We start from the raw sequence: 17,027 nt of genomic DNA on the forward strand, positions 1-17,027 counted from the left end.
ATAAAAAGTCACTGTGGAAAATAACTATTTATTTGAGTAACTTTTACTTGTAAGAAATATATGGAAGGTCTTGTTTAATCCTGTGTGTATTTATAGATGACAATAATCCATAAAAAATATTCCAATAAAAGCAGTCTTACAAAGATCCTTATAAAAATAACTTGTTTAAATGTATTTAAATTTGCGTTTATTTAATTTGAGCGACATCTGTTAATATCATATGAAGATAATCCCAGTTAATGTATTGATAGTTCCTAATTGTTATTGATTGGTTAATAGCAATATGTCTAAGAAGGCAAGATTCTACATTATGATCTTGGTGTAGTTACATTATATTAAGTAGTGAAAAGCTACTAAGTGCTTTTTCCTTCCTATATGCACGCATTTTTGTGCACGCACTATTTTCATAGACATACATCACTGTACGTTCGTATAAACTTAAACACTACACAATTAGGTTATTTCACTTTCCATAATACTTTTATATTTATTGAATTAAGAAACAAAAAATGTGATTGTGTCATGTATAATTCTAATAAATTTTAATTTTTGTTTTCAATGTAATAATACAATTACAGGAAACAACTAAAGTTGAAACTCATGGGTATTCAAAGTCACAAAAGCCCAGTAGTCGTAGAAAAGCTGATGATGAACAGCTTGAACTTCCTCAGACTTCCTCCAGTGGTTATGTATCAAGAGGTTCCTTCAAACAAAAGAAGCCTAGTTTTTCTCAAAAAGAAATTTCGATAAATCAACAAGTATCAAACAAGATAGTCACATCAAAATCCAATAATCTAAAATCTTTGTCTACGTCAAACATAGTCAGCAATAAGACACGAGATAGTAGTGTGAAAAAAAGTCATTTAACTCATAATACAGATACAAAGCCTTTAAAAAAACATCAAAGCACGTATTCTGAAAAAAGAGGTTTGAGTACTACATATATACCAAAGTCAAATTTAAGTGGTAATAGTTCTAAAGAAAAAAAGGAAGCAGTAAAAAAAGTTACAAGTAAAACAATATCAAATAATTCTGCATCAATAAATAAAACTGATTCACAATCTAAAATACGTAGAAACTCTAGAACTTTAAGCTCAGAAGAAGTAAAAGTATTACATTCACTTATGCGTAAAGACAATTCTAAACAAGAGCTGCCTAAGAAAAGAGAAATAACAACAAAGGTAATATCTAAGCAAAAAAATATCGATCAAAATAAACACGATGACAATTATTATGCAGATGATTTTGAGGTATGTTATAGATTATCTAGCATATAATCTGTGATATAGAGGATAATTTATTTTTATATTTCAGGAATATGAATCAGATTTTGAAGAATGCACAGATGATGAAATATTAGAGGCCAGTGAAAGTTCAAGTGAAAATGAAATTAATTTATATCAAAGTCCAATTGAACTTTCTACTAAAGAACAAGTAATATTATCAATTTTTATATAAAATAAATATAAGACAATAATACTTATTTTATTTTCAATTACATTTTATTTCAGCAAAAAGTAGTACATAATGCAAACAATCATAAAGTGGAAGAGGAAGATATGCATGATTCTGGTCATTATGAATTAGCTGAAGCAAAAAGAAGAGCAATGATAATAGAAACAATGATTACAAAAGGACAGAATATACCACTACCATTATCAGATCTCCAGCAAACAATTAACAAAGAGTATAGGTTTGTTATATTCTTAAAATTTATTACTAAAGAAAAAAGTTTCTAATCTTTTATTCTGATTTTTTTTTAAATATAATATAAAGTTAAAAAAGAAAAGAAAAACGAAATCCTTCATTTTTTATTTTATTAATACATATTCATTTGAATAGTGAGGATAAATTATTTGAAAATAAGTCATTACCATTGTCAATGGATGAGGGTTTCGAAGATACTAGGTCTGGTGATTTTACAAAGTTACCATCTCTTTCACAAGTTGCATTGATTGACTTTTCTAAAACTAAAGATAATAGTAATAAAAAGGTATTGTGCCCTATTAATATATTAAATGTTTATAAAACTATATTTCATTATATTAAACTATAATTAATTATAATAACAGCTAACTACTACTGAAAAATTAACGAAATTGAAGAGTAGAGGAAAACAGCTACTAACTATGATAAAATTGAATACTTTAACATTTTCTTTATTGGAATGTGCACCAGTACCATATGAAGAATTTATTAGAAATTATGGGAAATTACATACTCAACAGGTATATTAATGGAAATTCATATAAGATTTATATGTCATATCAGAAATACTATGAAAATAATTTCAACATATAAATATCAATATTTTATATAGATGTATACACAAACAGGCGATGATAAATTAGAAGCTGAAACACAGACGATTGAAATATGTAATGTTAATAAATGGACACAATTTCCAATAAGTTGCAGAAATCATAGAAACGATAAAGGAGATGTAAATTTATTCATTATGGTATGAATGATAATTTGTACATAAACAGATATGATTCTAAAATATTACATAATTTATACTACATATATTAATTATAGGAACAAGCTGGTGTTGGTAGTGATGATAATGTTAATCTAGAAGAAGTTATGACAAAGCCATCGTTCGATATATTGCAATTAAATGATTTTGTACGTCGTGCTGCCACTGTTATATTATCATTATTAGAAGAAAAAAAATTTGGAGGAACTATTTTCCAAAATGATGTTCAAGAAATACCTGAAAGTGACGGTTTCGTCAAATTTGATATAAATTCAATAACCTTCCTTGCTGGTAGAGAAGTAACAATGATAAATTATTCTGAAAGTTTAAATAAAGTTTTATTGACTATTCATGCTCCCTATGAGGATGTAAGTATATATTAATAACAGCTTATATTTAATTTTATGTAAACTCATAAAATGATTATTTTTCTTTTTTATGATTACTATATTAGGATATTGAAACGGTACACAATCAGAAAGATATTACAGATTATTGTATTGGATGTGTATGGAATATTTGTGAACCATCTTTACCAACAAAATTATTTTATTCTACATCTCCTATTACTGCATGTTGTTTTCATCCAACCAACTACAATATTGTATTTGCTGGATTAGAGGATGGGTATTTTCATTTCCTATAGACGTTATTTGCTATATTATTATATGATTTTACATTTTACGTAAACTATACACTTTTATATTAGATCCATAAGCCTTTGGGATTTAAAAGAAAATGAAATCTGGCATCACAAAGTGGCTAACAATATTAATGGTAATGATTGGATTATAAGAATGCCAACATATACAACAACAGGAAATGCAGAAGTTTCAACACATAACTCGAAGATAGTTGCAATACGTACATTGTCTAAAACAGAAAAAGTGTATACAGAAATGAGTAAAAACAAATTCATACCTATACAGGTAGTTAGATAAATTTTTTTTTTAATATATTTGTAAATTTATTCAACAATTTATGTAAATTTATCATTTTAATATAACTACTATTATTTATTGTTCTATATTAATTTAACAGTTATGTAGCATAGATGAAAATGGTAATTTTATCATTTGGAGTGTATTCTATAATTTGGAATCAAATGTCAATGATTTAGGCCTTAGTCAGTGGGGTAATATAAGGCTAATTAAAAGTCAAGACATGTCTATACAATTAAATGATAATGGTACAATTATTGACATGCATATAGATAACATAGATTCTAATGGTGTTTTTGTTGCAACTGATGCTAGTGAAATATTGCATAGTACTTGTCTCAATTGCAGAGTAAATCCTCCAATATATAAACGACACAAAATAGGTAAATTTAAATTGAAATTTTTAATAATAGTATACTAAAATAAATAATGCAATGAAATATTTTAGCTCCATGTGGAAATACATCATGTATTGAAATATGTCCCTTTAAAGCATCTTATTTCTTGGTAAGACTTTTAATCATATATTATAATTATAATATATAATTTTATTTCATATATATAATATATTTTGAAATATTTATGCTTTTTATATCAGGTTGGTTGTAATGATGGGACTATTCTTCTTTATTCGTCAAACAGAGAAAAACCTATCTTACAGTTACAACATGATAATTATAGAAATAAAATTACAGTATTAAAATGGTCAAGATCTAAACCATCAACAGTTTATGTTTTAAATAATAAATCACAGTAAGTTTATAAAATAAAAAAGAATATATATATATTATCTATTTATAGAATAATTCTTAATATAACAATGATATTTCAGAATATACACATGTAATTTGGAAAACAATGAGATGCATTATGTAAGTACTTCTTCTTTAACAAAATGGGGACATATAAATTGTATGCAATTATGTTCTTGGAAAACTGAACGTGATAAAGTTACCCAATATCTGGTATGTAATAAAGCTATTATCATTACATCATATGCATCAGTAATAATTGTTACTACAAAAATTTTTCAGATACTTGGAACAAATCTTGGTACTGTGTTAGTATATAAATTAAAAAAGGAATCTTATTGTTCCGAAAAAGCTGAATTTGAAAAAGAACTACATTCGTTTTTGAACTATATTACACTTTTATAATAAATATAAGATAATAAGTAACAAATACTGCAAAGAAATGTATTGATGTATCGATCATTTGAGATATTTACGATCATTATTCAACAGTCTCCTGTTAATTATATATTCTATTAATAAGTATTTTTAAAAAAGACAATCCAAGCAAGTCATTTATTATAAGAATTATTATGGTACTCTGTTGAATCTTATCATTATTTGAATATGTTCTTAAAATATTTTAAACAAGGTTTGAGTGTATATTGCACTATAAGAAATTTTATATAAATTGTAAATAAAACAAAAATATATACATGCTATTCTATCTATTTTGTTAATATAGTCATATATATCTGTGTGTATATAGTATTTATATTTATAAAGTTAATTTCACGGGGAATAGAAAACATTGTGATATTCATTTACATTTTATAATCAATTTATAGTAAAAAGTGCAATTAAAATTAATAATCCTAATAAATTAATTTTGTCGAAACATGAACTCCAATTCTGTGCACTGTTGCAAGTTGGTTGTATCATTATTTCTTTTACAATGTCGTCGTAATTTCGAATTTGTTGTAACTTGCTAACTTCAAGTTGTAGATGTTGTGATTCTTCCTGTAAAAAAGAAAAAAAAAAGGAAAAAGAAATTTCGGTGTAATCATTTTATATCTTGGATTTAAATAATGTAAAATCCATTTTCTCTACGTAGTACGAAGGGAAAATATATTAGCAAGCGTACGCTATTATTAATACTGGAAAGATTTTTTTGCGTGTCGTGTGTAATATCTCTAAATTTTATAAAGCACAATGTGTGATTATTGTTCTTGGATAGAACAAATTTTAGCAAGAATAAATGTCGAAACAAGATTACTCAAAGAAACTATACCACCACCATACGTTGATCCTACCGTTATAGTTCACGGTGGTGCAGGAAAAATACCAAAAAAAAAACAAAAATTGATGCTCGAAGCGGTATAATACTGTATTTTATAATTCAAATTTTTTATTTTAAAATATTATTATTCTCATAGAATAATAAGGTATTATAATCACGCAACAACGAGATATTCTTTTACAATATCTCAAATATTTTTTGAAATAGGATTGAAGGTAAAATGTATTTTTATAAATGTAGGTTAAAAATGCTGCATTGAAGGCATATAAAAATCTTATCGATGGATATACGGCTGTTGATGCAATAGAGATAGCAATTTCATGCATGGAAGACACGCTGTACTTAAATTACACGAAGGAAGCACCTATGCATACTAACGATGAAATCGTTTGGGATGCAGGTATAATGACTAACGATCTTGATGCTGGTTTCATAGGTTTAATTCAAGGCATTGAACATCCCATTAAACTAGGTTAGCGCCATAACGATATGTTTCATAATAAGAAATCTTAGAAAAAAAAATAATAATAATTGTTTACATTATTTAGCAAGAGAAGTTTTAAAAAATACGGATCACGTGCTCATTGTAGAAAATGGTGCTACAAAATTGGCAAAAGAAGCTAATCTTCCTATATTAATGAGGAAATTCATGCCAACTGATACTATTCGTTTTATTGATGAAAGCGAGGAAGAATATTATGATATATCTTCTAGTTCTGATTCTACTGATGATTTCTTAATCAAGTGTGCAAATGACATTAAAAACGATTACATGAAACGCAAAGAGAATGATACATCGATTATTAAAATGTACTTTCCGGAATGTAATTTTTTAGAAATGGAAGAGATAGAAATGGAAGATGAAGAATTGACAAAATTAGATATTACCATACCGTTTCACGAGGTTTGCAATAACATTTAAATCATGCATACTTTTAATATTTCGCTTTCAAATTAAATTATATCTTCCCTGTCTTATTATCTTAATTATGTATAATTATCGTATAATTTGTTTTTTTTTTTTTTTTATACAATATCGATTCGTAATTTCATCTTACGAGATTTCATTCGTAAAATGAAAAAAGAAAAAGGAAAGAGCCGCGAATTTGTCAAATTGCCCTTAATATTATAAAAGAAATTAAATGTAGATACTTTATTACAAAAAAAGGCTCGTACGGTGGGTGCGGTTGCTTACGATCGAAAGAAACGTTTATCAAGTGGAATTTCAACAATGGAAGAAACCATAAAAACGATGGGAAGCATTAGTGCGGTCGGTACCGTTATTGGCTGTGGAATTTATGCGGATGAAAACGGTTGTTGTTCTCTTTCGGGTAATGACAAAACGATATATAAATATGCACCGGCTCGGAAAATCGTTAGAAGATTTAATTCGAAGACCACGATGATGTTGGAAATAAACAACGAATTAGATAAGTTTCAGAAAGAAACAGGAGAATCAGAAATTGGAGTTATAGCTTTGAACAACAAAGGGGAACCATCAGTCTCGTTTAAGACCTTACATTTTCCATGGGCCTGTTGTCGAAATGGTTACATTTATTATGGATGTAACAAGTGTGATAAATTCCTTGAAGAAATAAGAGATTTAAATCGTCCACTCGATTGCATGTGCGAAGTATCTAGATAGATCTATCGAATTTATTTAAATAAATAAGACGACATTTCGCTTACTTTTTACCAATCGACTATCAAATATTTTATGGCGTTTTATTAAGAGTTGGATAAAGGAAATTGTTATTACTTACTGGAAAAATAACGTTTTGATGATCATCGTATGTCCCGTACAAAGAGAAAGCACTAGTATATCCCTTGGTATTTGTTCCAAATAATTGATCCATACTAAGCAACATCGAATAAATTTCATTGTATCTCAAATCGGTAATATTTTCATGCGCTACTACCTACAAAAGAAAGATATATATAAAGAACAGATACATGCAACAACGCAATATTTCGTAATATACGAAATATTTGTGTTGATTGTATATTTATTAGAAAATTAATAAAAAAATAAAATGTATATTATTATTATTATTATTTATATAGCTGCTAAAATCACAGTAATTTTATTTTAAGTTAAATATTGAATAATTGAATTACCGCGCCAAGCGTAGTCCATGTTAAGGAACACATTTCTTCTTCTTTTCCCTTTTCTGTTTCTTTTGCACACAAAATTCTATACTTTCCGTTTGTTAAATTTGATGATTCTGTATTTGATATATTGATTTCTTTTCGTACATTTTTTAAATTGACGAAAACCACATCGGCACGACCAGATGTTAGGCAAGACAATGTATTAATATCGTCATCAACATTCATATCTAAAGAAACATTCGAATACGTCTATTATTCTCTCTTTTTCTATCGTTGCAACAACACATCTTGTGTAAAAATATAGTTGGAGTAATTATATTTTTATATTATATAAATATATTAATATATATTATATAATATAAAGCAAATAAACTTATCTTACCTGTTGTACACAAGGAATACAAATTCCGTGGAGCATCTATATTCTTAACAGATAATATTCCTGGTACACAACTGTCTCCCAAAAAATTTCCAACAGCTTTAACACTCGAACAACCCCAATTGTCTTTCGATATATTTTTCATAATTGTTACGAATGAGTTCCAACCTGTAATAATTTTTATGATTTATCTTCGAAATGTTAAAAACTTTTTAAAGATATAGTAATACATTTCTATAAAATGTAAAATTCACTTCACCTATACTTTCATATCCCGTAAAACAGGCTTTAGCTCCTTTCAAATCCTTAAAACTTTTGAATACGGAATTACTTTTAACGATTGCGACGATTCTGTTGAAATCGTTTTTTTTATTGGATGTTACTTGCAATATAGGTTTCAATCGCTTTCTGAAACAATGATCTAAGCACTACGAGGATATTTTTTTCATATAATATTCACGTATTTAAATATCTCTCACTTGCTAACTTCGAGACGTTCCTCGGGTCTGCTCACAAATATATCAGCACGTTGATCTCTTATTGCTTCGAGACAAGAAATTCTGTTAGATTCCTGAATGCACGATATAGCAGGTTCGATACCGTATACGAAGGACGCTTCTCTTAGCCATCGACACTTCTGATCTTCTATATCTGAGGAAACGCACCAACGTACACGTCTGGAAGGTTGACATGTCGCACGATCGTTGGCACTCAAGAAACCAGGATCTTCGATAAGGAACAACAACAATAGATTTGTTATATCGATAGAAAATTATCTTAACGATCTTTTTTTCGTCCTTCTTGTAACACACGCCTAATATATCATATTCTCAATATATACATTTTGTAATCTATTTTTTATATACATTACATCGTCGCAAATAATCTGTCGGTGATTCCAAAGATTCCGTTTTAACAAACGTCGAATGATAAGGCGCTAAAAGATCTTGAAGTGTATTCTTCCATACATTCTTCGAATTGATTGTTAAATCGATCATATCAACGGCCATCTCTGCTACTTTACTGGAATGAAATAATTAAACCGAATTAGTGCGACCATTAAAATATACAATTTATAAAATATGCATAAACTTAAATAAATACTTTCTAGCGACGATAACTGGCCAAGGTTGTCTCAGCCAAATACATGGATTGTCAGTTTTTGCTGATCTCGTCATACCATCGGGACAGAGATATGCATAATCTTCCTTGTTAGCTTCGACATTCTTTGTATGAATGTTAGAAAATGCATGAATGTTAATCGTGATATTAAGATAGATATATATGTATCCTACAATAATATCAATTTATACAATTAATCGTCGTATCATTTTACCTTGAAATATTGAAGAACATCGTCTAATCTAACCCATGCAATGTCACCAACATTATCAGTTAAACATAATATAGCACCGTCTCGTCCATAATACTTGTCACCGGTATAACAACTAGCTGAATTGTCGCAAAGTGAACAAAGATTTTTGTACTTTGATTCTACAAAGAAAAAACAACAAATACATATGTTATGCGTTAATTTCGAGGTACATACTTAGGTGTTAATCTATCAAAATAAATTCTTTAATTTATGCGGTAACGAAATTACGTACTTAGTTTTGTGTCGAACGTTGCGTCAGCGATCCATGGACCAGCGATGCAAGCCGCTTCGAAATAATCAGACAATCGTGCTACTCTATTTTCTAACAATGTTTTTTCTGGATCGCATTCTTTAGGTATAATCCAATTTTCGAAATACTACGAGCAAAGATTATCTTATTTCATTTGTTACGCTTTTTGTCATTTTATTTATAATCGAAGATTCGTGTTGGTATTTTTCTTTTCTTTTTTTTTTGTTCCCGTCCTCCAATCGCTAACCGTAATTTCTAATTGCCAATTGAGAACTTATAAAAAAGTCAAGTAAAAAAGAACGCTTACTCGACATAAAGTTTTTCTAAGAATTTCTCAGGTGAATACATTCTATCGATATGCTTTACATTGATTTTTCCTTGTTTAATTGTAAAAACGTTACTGTACGTAATCGCATTTAAATTATTCATGCTCTTTTTTTCACGATGTTTGAACGAACTCGTAGAAGAAAAAAAGACAAAGAAAATTGACAAAACTAACACAATTTAAAACACGATCCAATGTTATACTAGGTGTCCCGGGATAAGAAGGAAATATTTAATTTCGTTTTTAAATCGCTATAATTTTTTTCTCGAACGAACGTATGGTATCACTTAATTTTACTTCAATTTCTAATTAATTTCTTTTATTATTTTAATGTTCTGAAATTCTTCCCCTTTAAATATTTCCGATCTTATTCTCGGAATAAATCCTATAAAATCGTAAATACCATACTGACCATCGAAAGAGCTTTGGTATAAGTATCAGTAGTTTCAAATCCAGGGTGACAAAATCTTTTCTCTTTGGTATCCCACATGTTATTAATATTTCGTCGTACTAAAGCTACCATTTCGAATTGTTGTTTAGCTGAAAAAAGGGAAAAATTTTTCAGTTGCACAATCGAATCAAATGTCGACAGCTATGTCCTTCGTTTAATTTACCCTCAGAGAAGAGTCTTAATTCGTGGGTGACTAGAAAACTATACTTGTTATACATTGACGCTGCTAAAAGATCTTCCGCTTGCAACAACGTTATATCGGCATCGCCAGTCGTTAATTTTCGTAAACAATCGAACCTGTCGATTTACATTGTCAAATATCTGATATAACGTAATAATAAATAATTAAATAAGATGATATCAAAATTACCTGTTTTTCGCAATGACACATTGAAATGGAAAAATTTTCATATTCGGACAGATTTTGTTAATCGTTTTGTTGGTATTGACACTTTCAACGACGCATATTTTCACTAAAAGAGAATAAAAATTGAATAAAAAATAAATTGAAATAAATAATAAACTATGGAGTAAGAAAGATAACACGATCTATATATACGTTCGTACTTTTTGGAACGATATTTATTGAGTCAATATTTTTCAAAGCTTTTTAAGATGTACTTTAGATAAATGTGATCAATATTTATTATAAAATATCGTTAAGTAATATAATATTGAATATAAAGCCGACACTTAATTATTTATACTGATCAAAATATTCATGTATATCTAATGATCATTTTTTATTTTATAAAATCATTATCATTAATTAATAAAAATACTGATCAAATAAATAGAGATGCATATACTTTGAATGTCTCCTAATAAAGAGATCGTTATTAAAAGACATCCAAAATTGAATGTCACATAATAAAAAATAAAAATGTTATCAACGTCAATATCGATACTTACGTTTTTCAGCATAAACGACATCACATTCATTTAATACAAAAATCACGGCATAGAATAAAATATGGTAAAAAATAGACCGGACATTCATTATTGCAGACTCACGTTCACCTGCGTGTGATATCACCTCTCCTCAGAAATAAGGTAATTTTTCTTTACTTTCACTTTTTACTTTCGCGTCGACTTAAATAGAAACATCGGAAGGATGATTCGAGAGCAACGGACATTTAGTCACTGATATATCTGCGATGAGAAAATATCGTCAGAGAGAATAAACGGGAAAATACGTTGTCGTAACGTTACCGAGAGATCGCGATGGGCGATTTTCATTTATCACTTTTAATTCGCGATAGAACGAGCTCTTCTTTGTACTTTCGAAAAACATTACGAGCGACTACTATTTGAAACGTATCAATTTCACGCTCGACGAAACTAAACGCATACGTAAATAAGTAAGTAAGTAAATATGTGATACGTCATATATGTAGTTGTCTCCGTTCCGTCAACTTCTGTCTTCGAAGAAGATCAGCCAAGGACATTGAACGAGGAAAGGATTAACATATATCTTTCTTTCAATCTTGAAAAGCTGATATATAGTAGCTGATCTCCCGAACGTTTCGTACCGAATTAAAACGAGACCACATAACATCTCCGCTTCGTCCGAAACTGTTGCCACTTCGGGAACTGGAATTATTATTATTAAGCTTATGGTTGCCGCGAAGAGAAAAGAGTGGGGGAGGATATTAGCCAGTTATTCAACTCTCCTCGTCGCAATACGTTCGCATTAAATTTCTGATTACGTTATTTTGTCTAATACACACACACATATATGCAGAATATATGTAAAAACAATATATGTAAATATTTGTTTATATTATATTGTTTTTATCATACATGTTTTCATACATGCATATATGCATCTATGTATCTTTTATATAGTTGAAATATTTTATATATTTTAATCTAATCATATTATTATCGCTTTGTCATTTTTCTCGATAAATTGGTAATTCGATAAATTCAATATCATTTCCGCCTTTTACTACTGTATAAAATAAAAGAACAGTAGTTGCGTGATTAACAAGCTCTCTATGTAACATTGAAACGATGACGCGATCGCTAGCGCGGATTATTAATTAAACATAATCGTTTGACAGAAATGAATTTCAGAATTGTTTACACACTCTTTAATAAAGATGTTCCTTATTTATTTTAATATTTATATTTCTCATTTACTTTTTTACGAAACAATTATCATATAGCAATAAAGATAATACACACAGTTTCGTATACCATTCAATTGAGAAATGTTTGTCTACGTTATGTCGCGAAGATAAGTTAGATACATTATCATTGTCAAGATAATTTGCATTATATCCCAATGTGTTTTGTCTAACAATATACGATTCTTATAAACGGTAAGTTTAGTGCTGCCACGTTGTGCATGAATTCTAATAAAATTAATCAGAGCATTTCGATCTTCTCATCTACTTCAAGTCCAAAATAGTAGCGATGCGTTATCATTCACTTGGAATGATACATTGATATATCAAAAAAAAAAATCAATAAAATAAGAAAAAAGAAACATAAAGGTTATATAAAAACTGTGAGAAAAGTTCAATACCGTGACTTAATTCTGCAAACTGTACGAGGTAAATAATTATTTAATTATTCTAAGAAATATACTATGCGTGCACGCGCGCGCGCGCGTTTGACCGTGTCTATTTTATATCTATGATAAAAAATGATTAAATGTTATTATAGATCTTATAAATGCGATTAGAAATGATTACATACTATATTATTATATTTGAACATTTTTTTTTATCCATAACCGGCCAGTACAATACTATGTATTGTAGAATATTTTTTCAGAACATAATTATTGCGTTTGTTTCGCGGAAAGAGAAAGTTGTCGACCCTTGACATCACATCATTTTGTTTTTCTTTATATAATACATTAAAACGAGAAAAAGAAAGCTAAATATCTTATCAGAGTGGAAATTGATAACAACGTTTGATAAAATGATCAATTTACCGTGAACAAAAGAAGCAATTGCTCATAGAGTTGATCTTCTTTTCGTTGAAAATAAATCGTCGAATTGTACAGCGTTCTAAATTATTAAAGTTATTATAAATATCTATTTTTATATTTCGACAAACATGAGTGACCGTAAACAGCGCTCCATAGTGACGGTCCATTGAACTAGAAGAAGTTATTTCATTCTGATGGGGAAACTGTGATTTATATATATATATTTTTTTTTTATTATTTTTAAATTATTACTTCATTACCACGTACGTTTTAATTATGAATTGTGATTTTTATGATAAATTTAAAGATATATTTTAGTGAGAAGTGTTAGATATGTAATAAATACATCGTTGACATATGAAGTGCATTCTAACCAACAATGTTACGAGGATGTGTAGATACTTATTATAAAATATGTTCGAACATTCATAAATGATAATTATTATATTTTAATTGAGTGATATATATATATATATTCGTATTTACTGCTCACTCCAAATTGTTTATCCGTTTCTTTATGTTAGGTAATCATATGTTTGACCAATTCTATCATAAAATACTTTTGAGAATAATCGAATTGTCGTGAATTAAAATTATTATTGGAATTGTAACACTGCATTAATATTATAAATATGAAATATATTTTTTTCTCTAAAGACGAATGTAGCTGATATAAAAAGAAGTAGAAAGATAAATAATTAATTTACCATGATAGAAACTACACGTGTTATCGACACATAATAGTTCCAAAACACGCCGTAATTTACATCGTCGTGGTAAAGTTTAACAATAAACAAGATAAGATATAAATTAAAATATAGTAACGATAATTAAATACAATTCGTTTTTTTCGATTAAAATCATATAATAGATTGAAATTCGTATAATTTTATTATTTATTATTTATTTATATCATATATGCATATATGTATATATATGTGTTTCTGTGTGTCAAATTTATTTATTGTAACTTTTAATATTTTTAATTTATTTAAATAAATAAAGTAGATCTCTATAGGGAAAAGATTGAAACGATGAAGATAAATTACGTTCAGTTGCCTGTAAAACTACATTACTTCTTCTTCATGGGAGGTAAGTGAGAAATATTATGTATCAATGAGACATTTATTCGTCAAAAAGGAAAAAAAAGAATATAGTTAAATCTAATATACAGTATTTAATTCGACCAATCGAACTTTGTAATATTTTATTTTAGCTATGGGTCCTATACTTCCTTTTTTACCGGTATATGGTAAACAACTTGGCGTTTCACCTGTAGTTATGGGTAGTGTTACCGCGGTACTTCCAATTTTATTTCTCATTGCTAAACCAGTATTTGGATTCTTAGTGGATCATTTTTATACCTGGAGGAAATCGATTTTTGTTGCTTTATTAACGATAACAAGTGGTTGTTACATATGTATATATTTTGTACCGGCAATACCGAATCAAATTTCAATCGATTACAATGATATTTCGTGTTCGTCGTTATACGACTGCGAGTTTTATGTGAGTAATATAGTATATTTCCTACGGTTTTTAGAAATAACGTTATTGATTTATCTTTGTTCAAATCTTCTTTCGTTAGGATGCAGCAACTTCGAATTGCGTAAAGAAGGAAAATGCAATGTGTCGTTGGATATGCGATAATGGAAATAATTCGTCTTTCGTAGAAATGAATACAGAAGAATCATCGAACGCGTTTTGTTTGATCGATGTAACAAAAGTCTCTAATTGTTCAATAAATAATAATAATAATAATAATAATTGTACAAGAACAAGTCTGATTTTAGAAGATAATTATAATTTATATATATCTATGACATTTTGGAGTTTTGTGCTTTTAATGTCGCTTGGTAACATAGGTTTCAACATATCGAATTGTATCAGCGATGCAATTTGTTTCGATGTATTAGGTACATATTGTCAAAATAACGTAAATATTTTTTTTTTCTATTATAATTGTATATAATAATCAGATAAAAGATAAAAGTGGATTAAAAATAGGATAATTAATTAAAACGACGATTATTATTTGCGTACACATTGTTTATATTTTTAGGAGAAGGTGGTCAAATGGGATATGGCAGACAACGTGTTTGGGGTACTGTAGGTTTTGGTATTTCTGCCTTTTTAGCTGGTTATGCCGTAGATTTATGGTCTCAGGGGAAAACTATAAAGACGTATACACCGTCTTTTATACTTGTTTTTATTTTTACCTCTATCGACTTGCTATGTTGTACGAAATTAAAGGTGACTTAATTATATATATTCTATAAGATCATCTCTACACTCTAACGATGTCAATTAAATTTTACCAATATATTTAAATATATCAAATATATATATATATTTTTTTTTTTGCAGTTACCTATTATGTCAGGATCTACGAGCATCATGAAAGACGTTTATAATCTATTGAAGTTGAAACCAATATTCATATTTTTATGCTTTGCCACACTCGCCGGTATTCTTGACAGCTTCATGATATACTTTTTATTTTGGTAATAAAAAGAAAGAAAAAAGAAAAAGAAAAAAAGAAAAGAAAAGAAAAAAGAAATTATTATATTGCATAAGATAGATGGAAATATATATGTAAAACAAATAGATTTTTCTAATAGGTACTTAGAGGATCTTTCAAAGGCTACAGGTTATATGGACAAAATTAAATTAATAGAAGGACTGATAGTAGCGGCTCAAACGTTAGGAGGCGAAGTAATATTCTTTTCGTTATCTGGTAATTTATTATTATTATTTTTTCTTTTAGAAATAAAGAACAATAATTATTCAACGTAAAATAACGTACATCGACCGACTCTCGTAACTTATAGGGAAAATATTGAAAAAAATTGGATATGGATACAGTTTTGCGTTTTGTTTATTATGTTATTCTATACGACTCGCATTGATATCTTTCGCATCAACACCTTGGTGGGTCGTACTTATCGAGTTCTTTATGCAAGGCCCAACCTATGCACTTTGTTATACAACTATAGTTGCATATGCAAGCGCAGTGTCTCCTCCAGGAACATCGGCTACTGTTCAAGGAATTGTCGCTGGAATGGACGATGGTTTAGGTATTTCCTTTGAAGTAATTTTCGATCTCTCGCCAATCCAATTCGACTACATGTTAAATTTTTTTTAACAGGTTACGCAATTGGTAGTTTATTTGGTGGAATTTTATACAAAGAAATGGGAGGTGTAATTACTTTGCAAATTTTTGCTACAATAGCCATATTGTCTTCGTTAATTTACGTATTTTTACATATTATTTATTTAAAACACAAGACACCAGGTAAAAAATGAAAAAATATAAATGAAACATCCTTAATAAGATATATGTGTGTGTATGTGTATATATATACGATATAACCAAAATTTTTACTATCGTAGATACTCGAGGACAGGGTGAATGGAAGTCACCAGAGGAAGCAAATATGGAATGTACTGTTGCTGAAAAATAACAATATCGTAAACAAAATAAATATATATCTAGATATTTGTTAAATATATTTATAAAAAATACATACATATATATGTATGCATATACTCAAATTCTTGTTCGTAATAACAAGAATATAACAAGAGTATATTATTTTTTTAAACATTTGTTAATAAGATAACGTACATATATAGAAAATAAAATAAGATTAACAACATTGTTTTATACATTGAGAAACGATAAATATTGTTTATGATAATTATTATAAACTAAAATGAATATACGTATGTGTGTAATA

The 17,027-nt window shown here is 28.3% G+C and overlaps 4 protein-coding genes across 13 annotated transcripts; 3 read left to right on the plus strand and 1 right to left on the minus strand.

Moving 5' to 3' along the window:
- Positions 1-103: 103 nt before the first annotated feature.
- LOC127071429 (cytoplasmic dynein 2 intermediate chain 1) lies at positions 104-4,866 on the plus strand. Of its 2 annotated transcripts, XM_051010693.1 has the most exons (15): positions 104-295; positions 579-1,250; positions 1,315-1,434; positions 1,512-1,693; positions 1,843-1,993; positions 2,073-2,228; positions 2,321-2,461; positions 2,539-2,847; positions 2,934-3,106; positions 3,189-3,408; positions 3,521-3,803; positions 3,869-3,927; positions 4,019-4,173; positions 4,253-4,385; positions 4,455-4,866. In XM_051010693.1, exons 1-15 carry the CDS (start codon positions 284-286, stop codon positions 4,575-4,577), a joined length of 2,889 nt encoding a protein of 962 aa, XP_050866650.1. In that variant the 5' UTR covers positions 104-283; the 3' UTR covers positions 4,578-4,866. The 2 variants fall into 2 exon arrangements, with proteins under 2 accessions (XP_050866650.1, XP_050866649.1); XM_051010692.1 differs by having other exon boundaries at positions 4,253-4,866.
- LOC127071430 (transferrin) lies at positions 4,821-13,317 on the minus strand. 3 transcript variants are annotated; one of them, XM_051010695.1, is made up of 15 exons: positions 11,728-11,946; positions 11,256-11,495; positions 10,714-10,816; positions 10,507-10,640; positions 10,305-10,432; positions 9,550-9,694; positions 9,279-9,436; positions 9,047-9,168; positions 8,814-8,965; positions 8,422-8,668; positions 8,202-8,350; positions 7,946-8,110; positions 7,570-7,790; positions 7,215-7,370; positions 4,821-5,171 (listed from the first exon to the last, which is right to left on the minus strand). In XM_051010695.1, the coding sequence occupies exons 2-15, from the start codon at positions 11,341-11,343 to the stop codon at positions 4,989-4,991; spliced, it is 2,151 nt and encodes a 716-aa protein (XP_050866652.1). In that variant the 5' UTR covers positions 11,344-11,495; positions 11,728-11,946; the 3' UTR covers positions 4,821-4,988. The 3 variants fall into 3 exon arrangements, with proteins under 3 accessions (XP_050866652.1, XP_050866651.1, XP_050866653.1); XM_051010694.1 differs by having other exon boundaries at positions 11,556-11,946; XM_051010696.1 differs by lacking the exons at positions 11,256-11,495; positions 11,728-11,946 and adding an exon at positions 13,291-13,317.
- Positions 5,165-7,344, plus strand: LOC127071432 (isoaspartyl peptidase/L-asparaginase-like). The gene is made up of 4 exons (XM_051010705.1): positions 5,165-5,528; positions 5,692-5,923; positions 6,000-6,355; positions 6,620-7,344. The coding sequence occupies exons 1-4, from the start codon at positions 5,364-5,366 to the stop codon at positions 7,094-7,096; spliced, it is 1,230 nt and encodes a 409-aa protein (XP_050866662.1). The 5' UTR covers positions 5,165-5,363; the 3' UTR covers positions 7,097-7,344.
- On the plus strand, positions 12,225-17,020 carry LOC127071431 (major facilitator superfamily domain-containing protein 6). Of its 7 annotated transcripts, none has more exons than XM_051010702.1 (10): positions 12,225-12,670; positions 14,296-14,379; positions 14,504-14,796; positions 14,876-15,203; positions 15,350-15,540; positions 15,655-15,791; positions 15,909-16,024; positions 16,119-16,364; positions 16,436-16,582; positions 16,681-17,019. In XM_051010702.1, the coding sequence occupies exons 2-10, from the start codon at positions 14,322-14,324 to the stop codon at positions 16,749-16,751; spliced, it is 1,587 nt and encodes a 528-aa protein (XP_050866659.1). In that variant the 5' UTR covers positions 12,225-12,670; positions 14,296-14,321; the 3' UTR covers positions 16,752-17,019. The 7 variants fall into 7 exon arrangements, with proteins under 7 accessions (XP_050866659.1, XP_050866658.1, XP_050866657.1 ...); XM_051010701.1 differs by lacking the exon at positions 12,225-12,670 and adding an exon at positions 12,678-12,904 and having other exon boundaries at positions 14,293-14,379; XM_051010700.1 differs by lacking the exon at positions 12,225-12,670 and adding an exon at positions 12,678-12,904.
- The last annotated feature ends 7 nt before the right edge of the window (positions 17,021-17,027 follow it).

This window comes from Vespula vulgaris, chromosome 21 (assembly GCF_905475345.1).
Source record: "Vespula vulgaris chromosome 21, iyVesVulg1.1, whole genome shotgun sequence".
Taxonomy (NCBI): domain Eukaryota; kingdom Metazoa; phylum Arthropoda; class Insecta; order Hymenoptera; family Vespidae; genus Vespula; species Vespula vulgaris.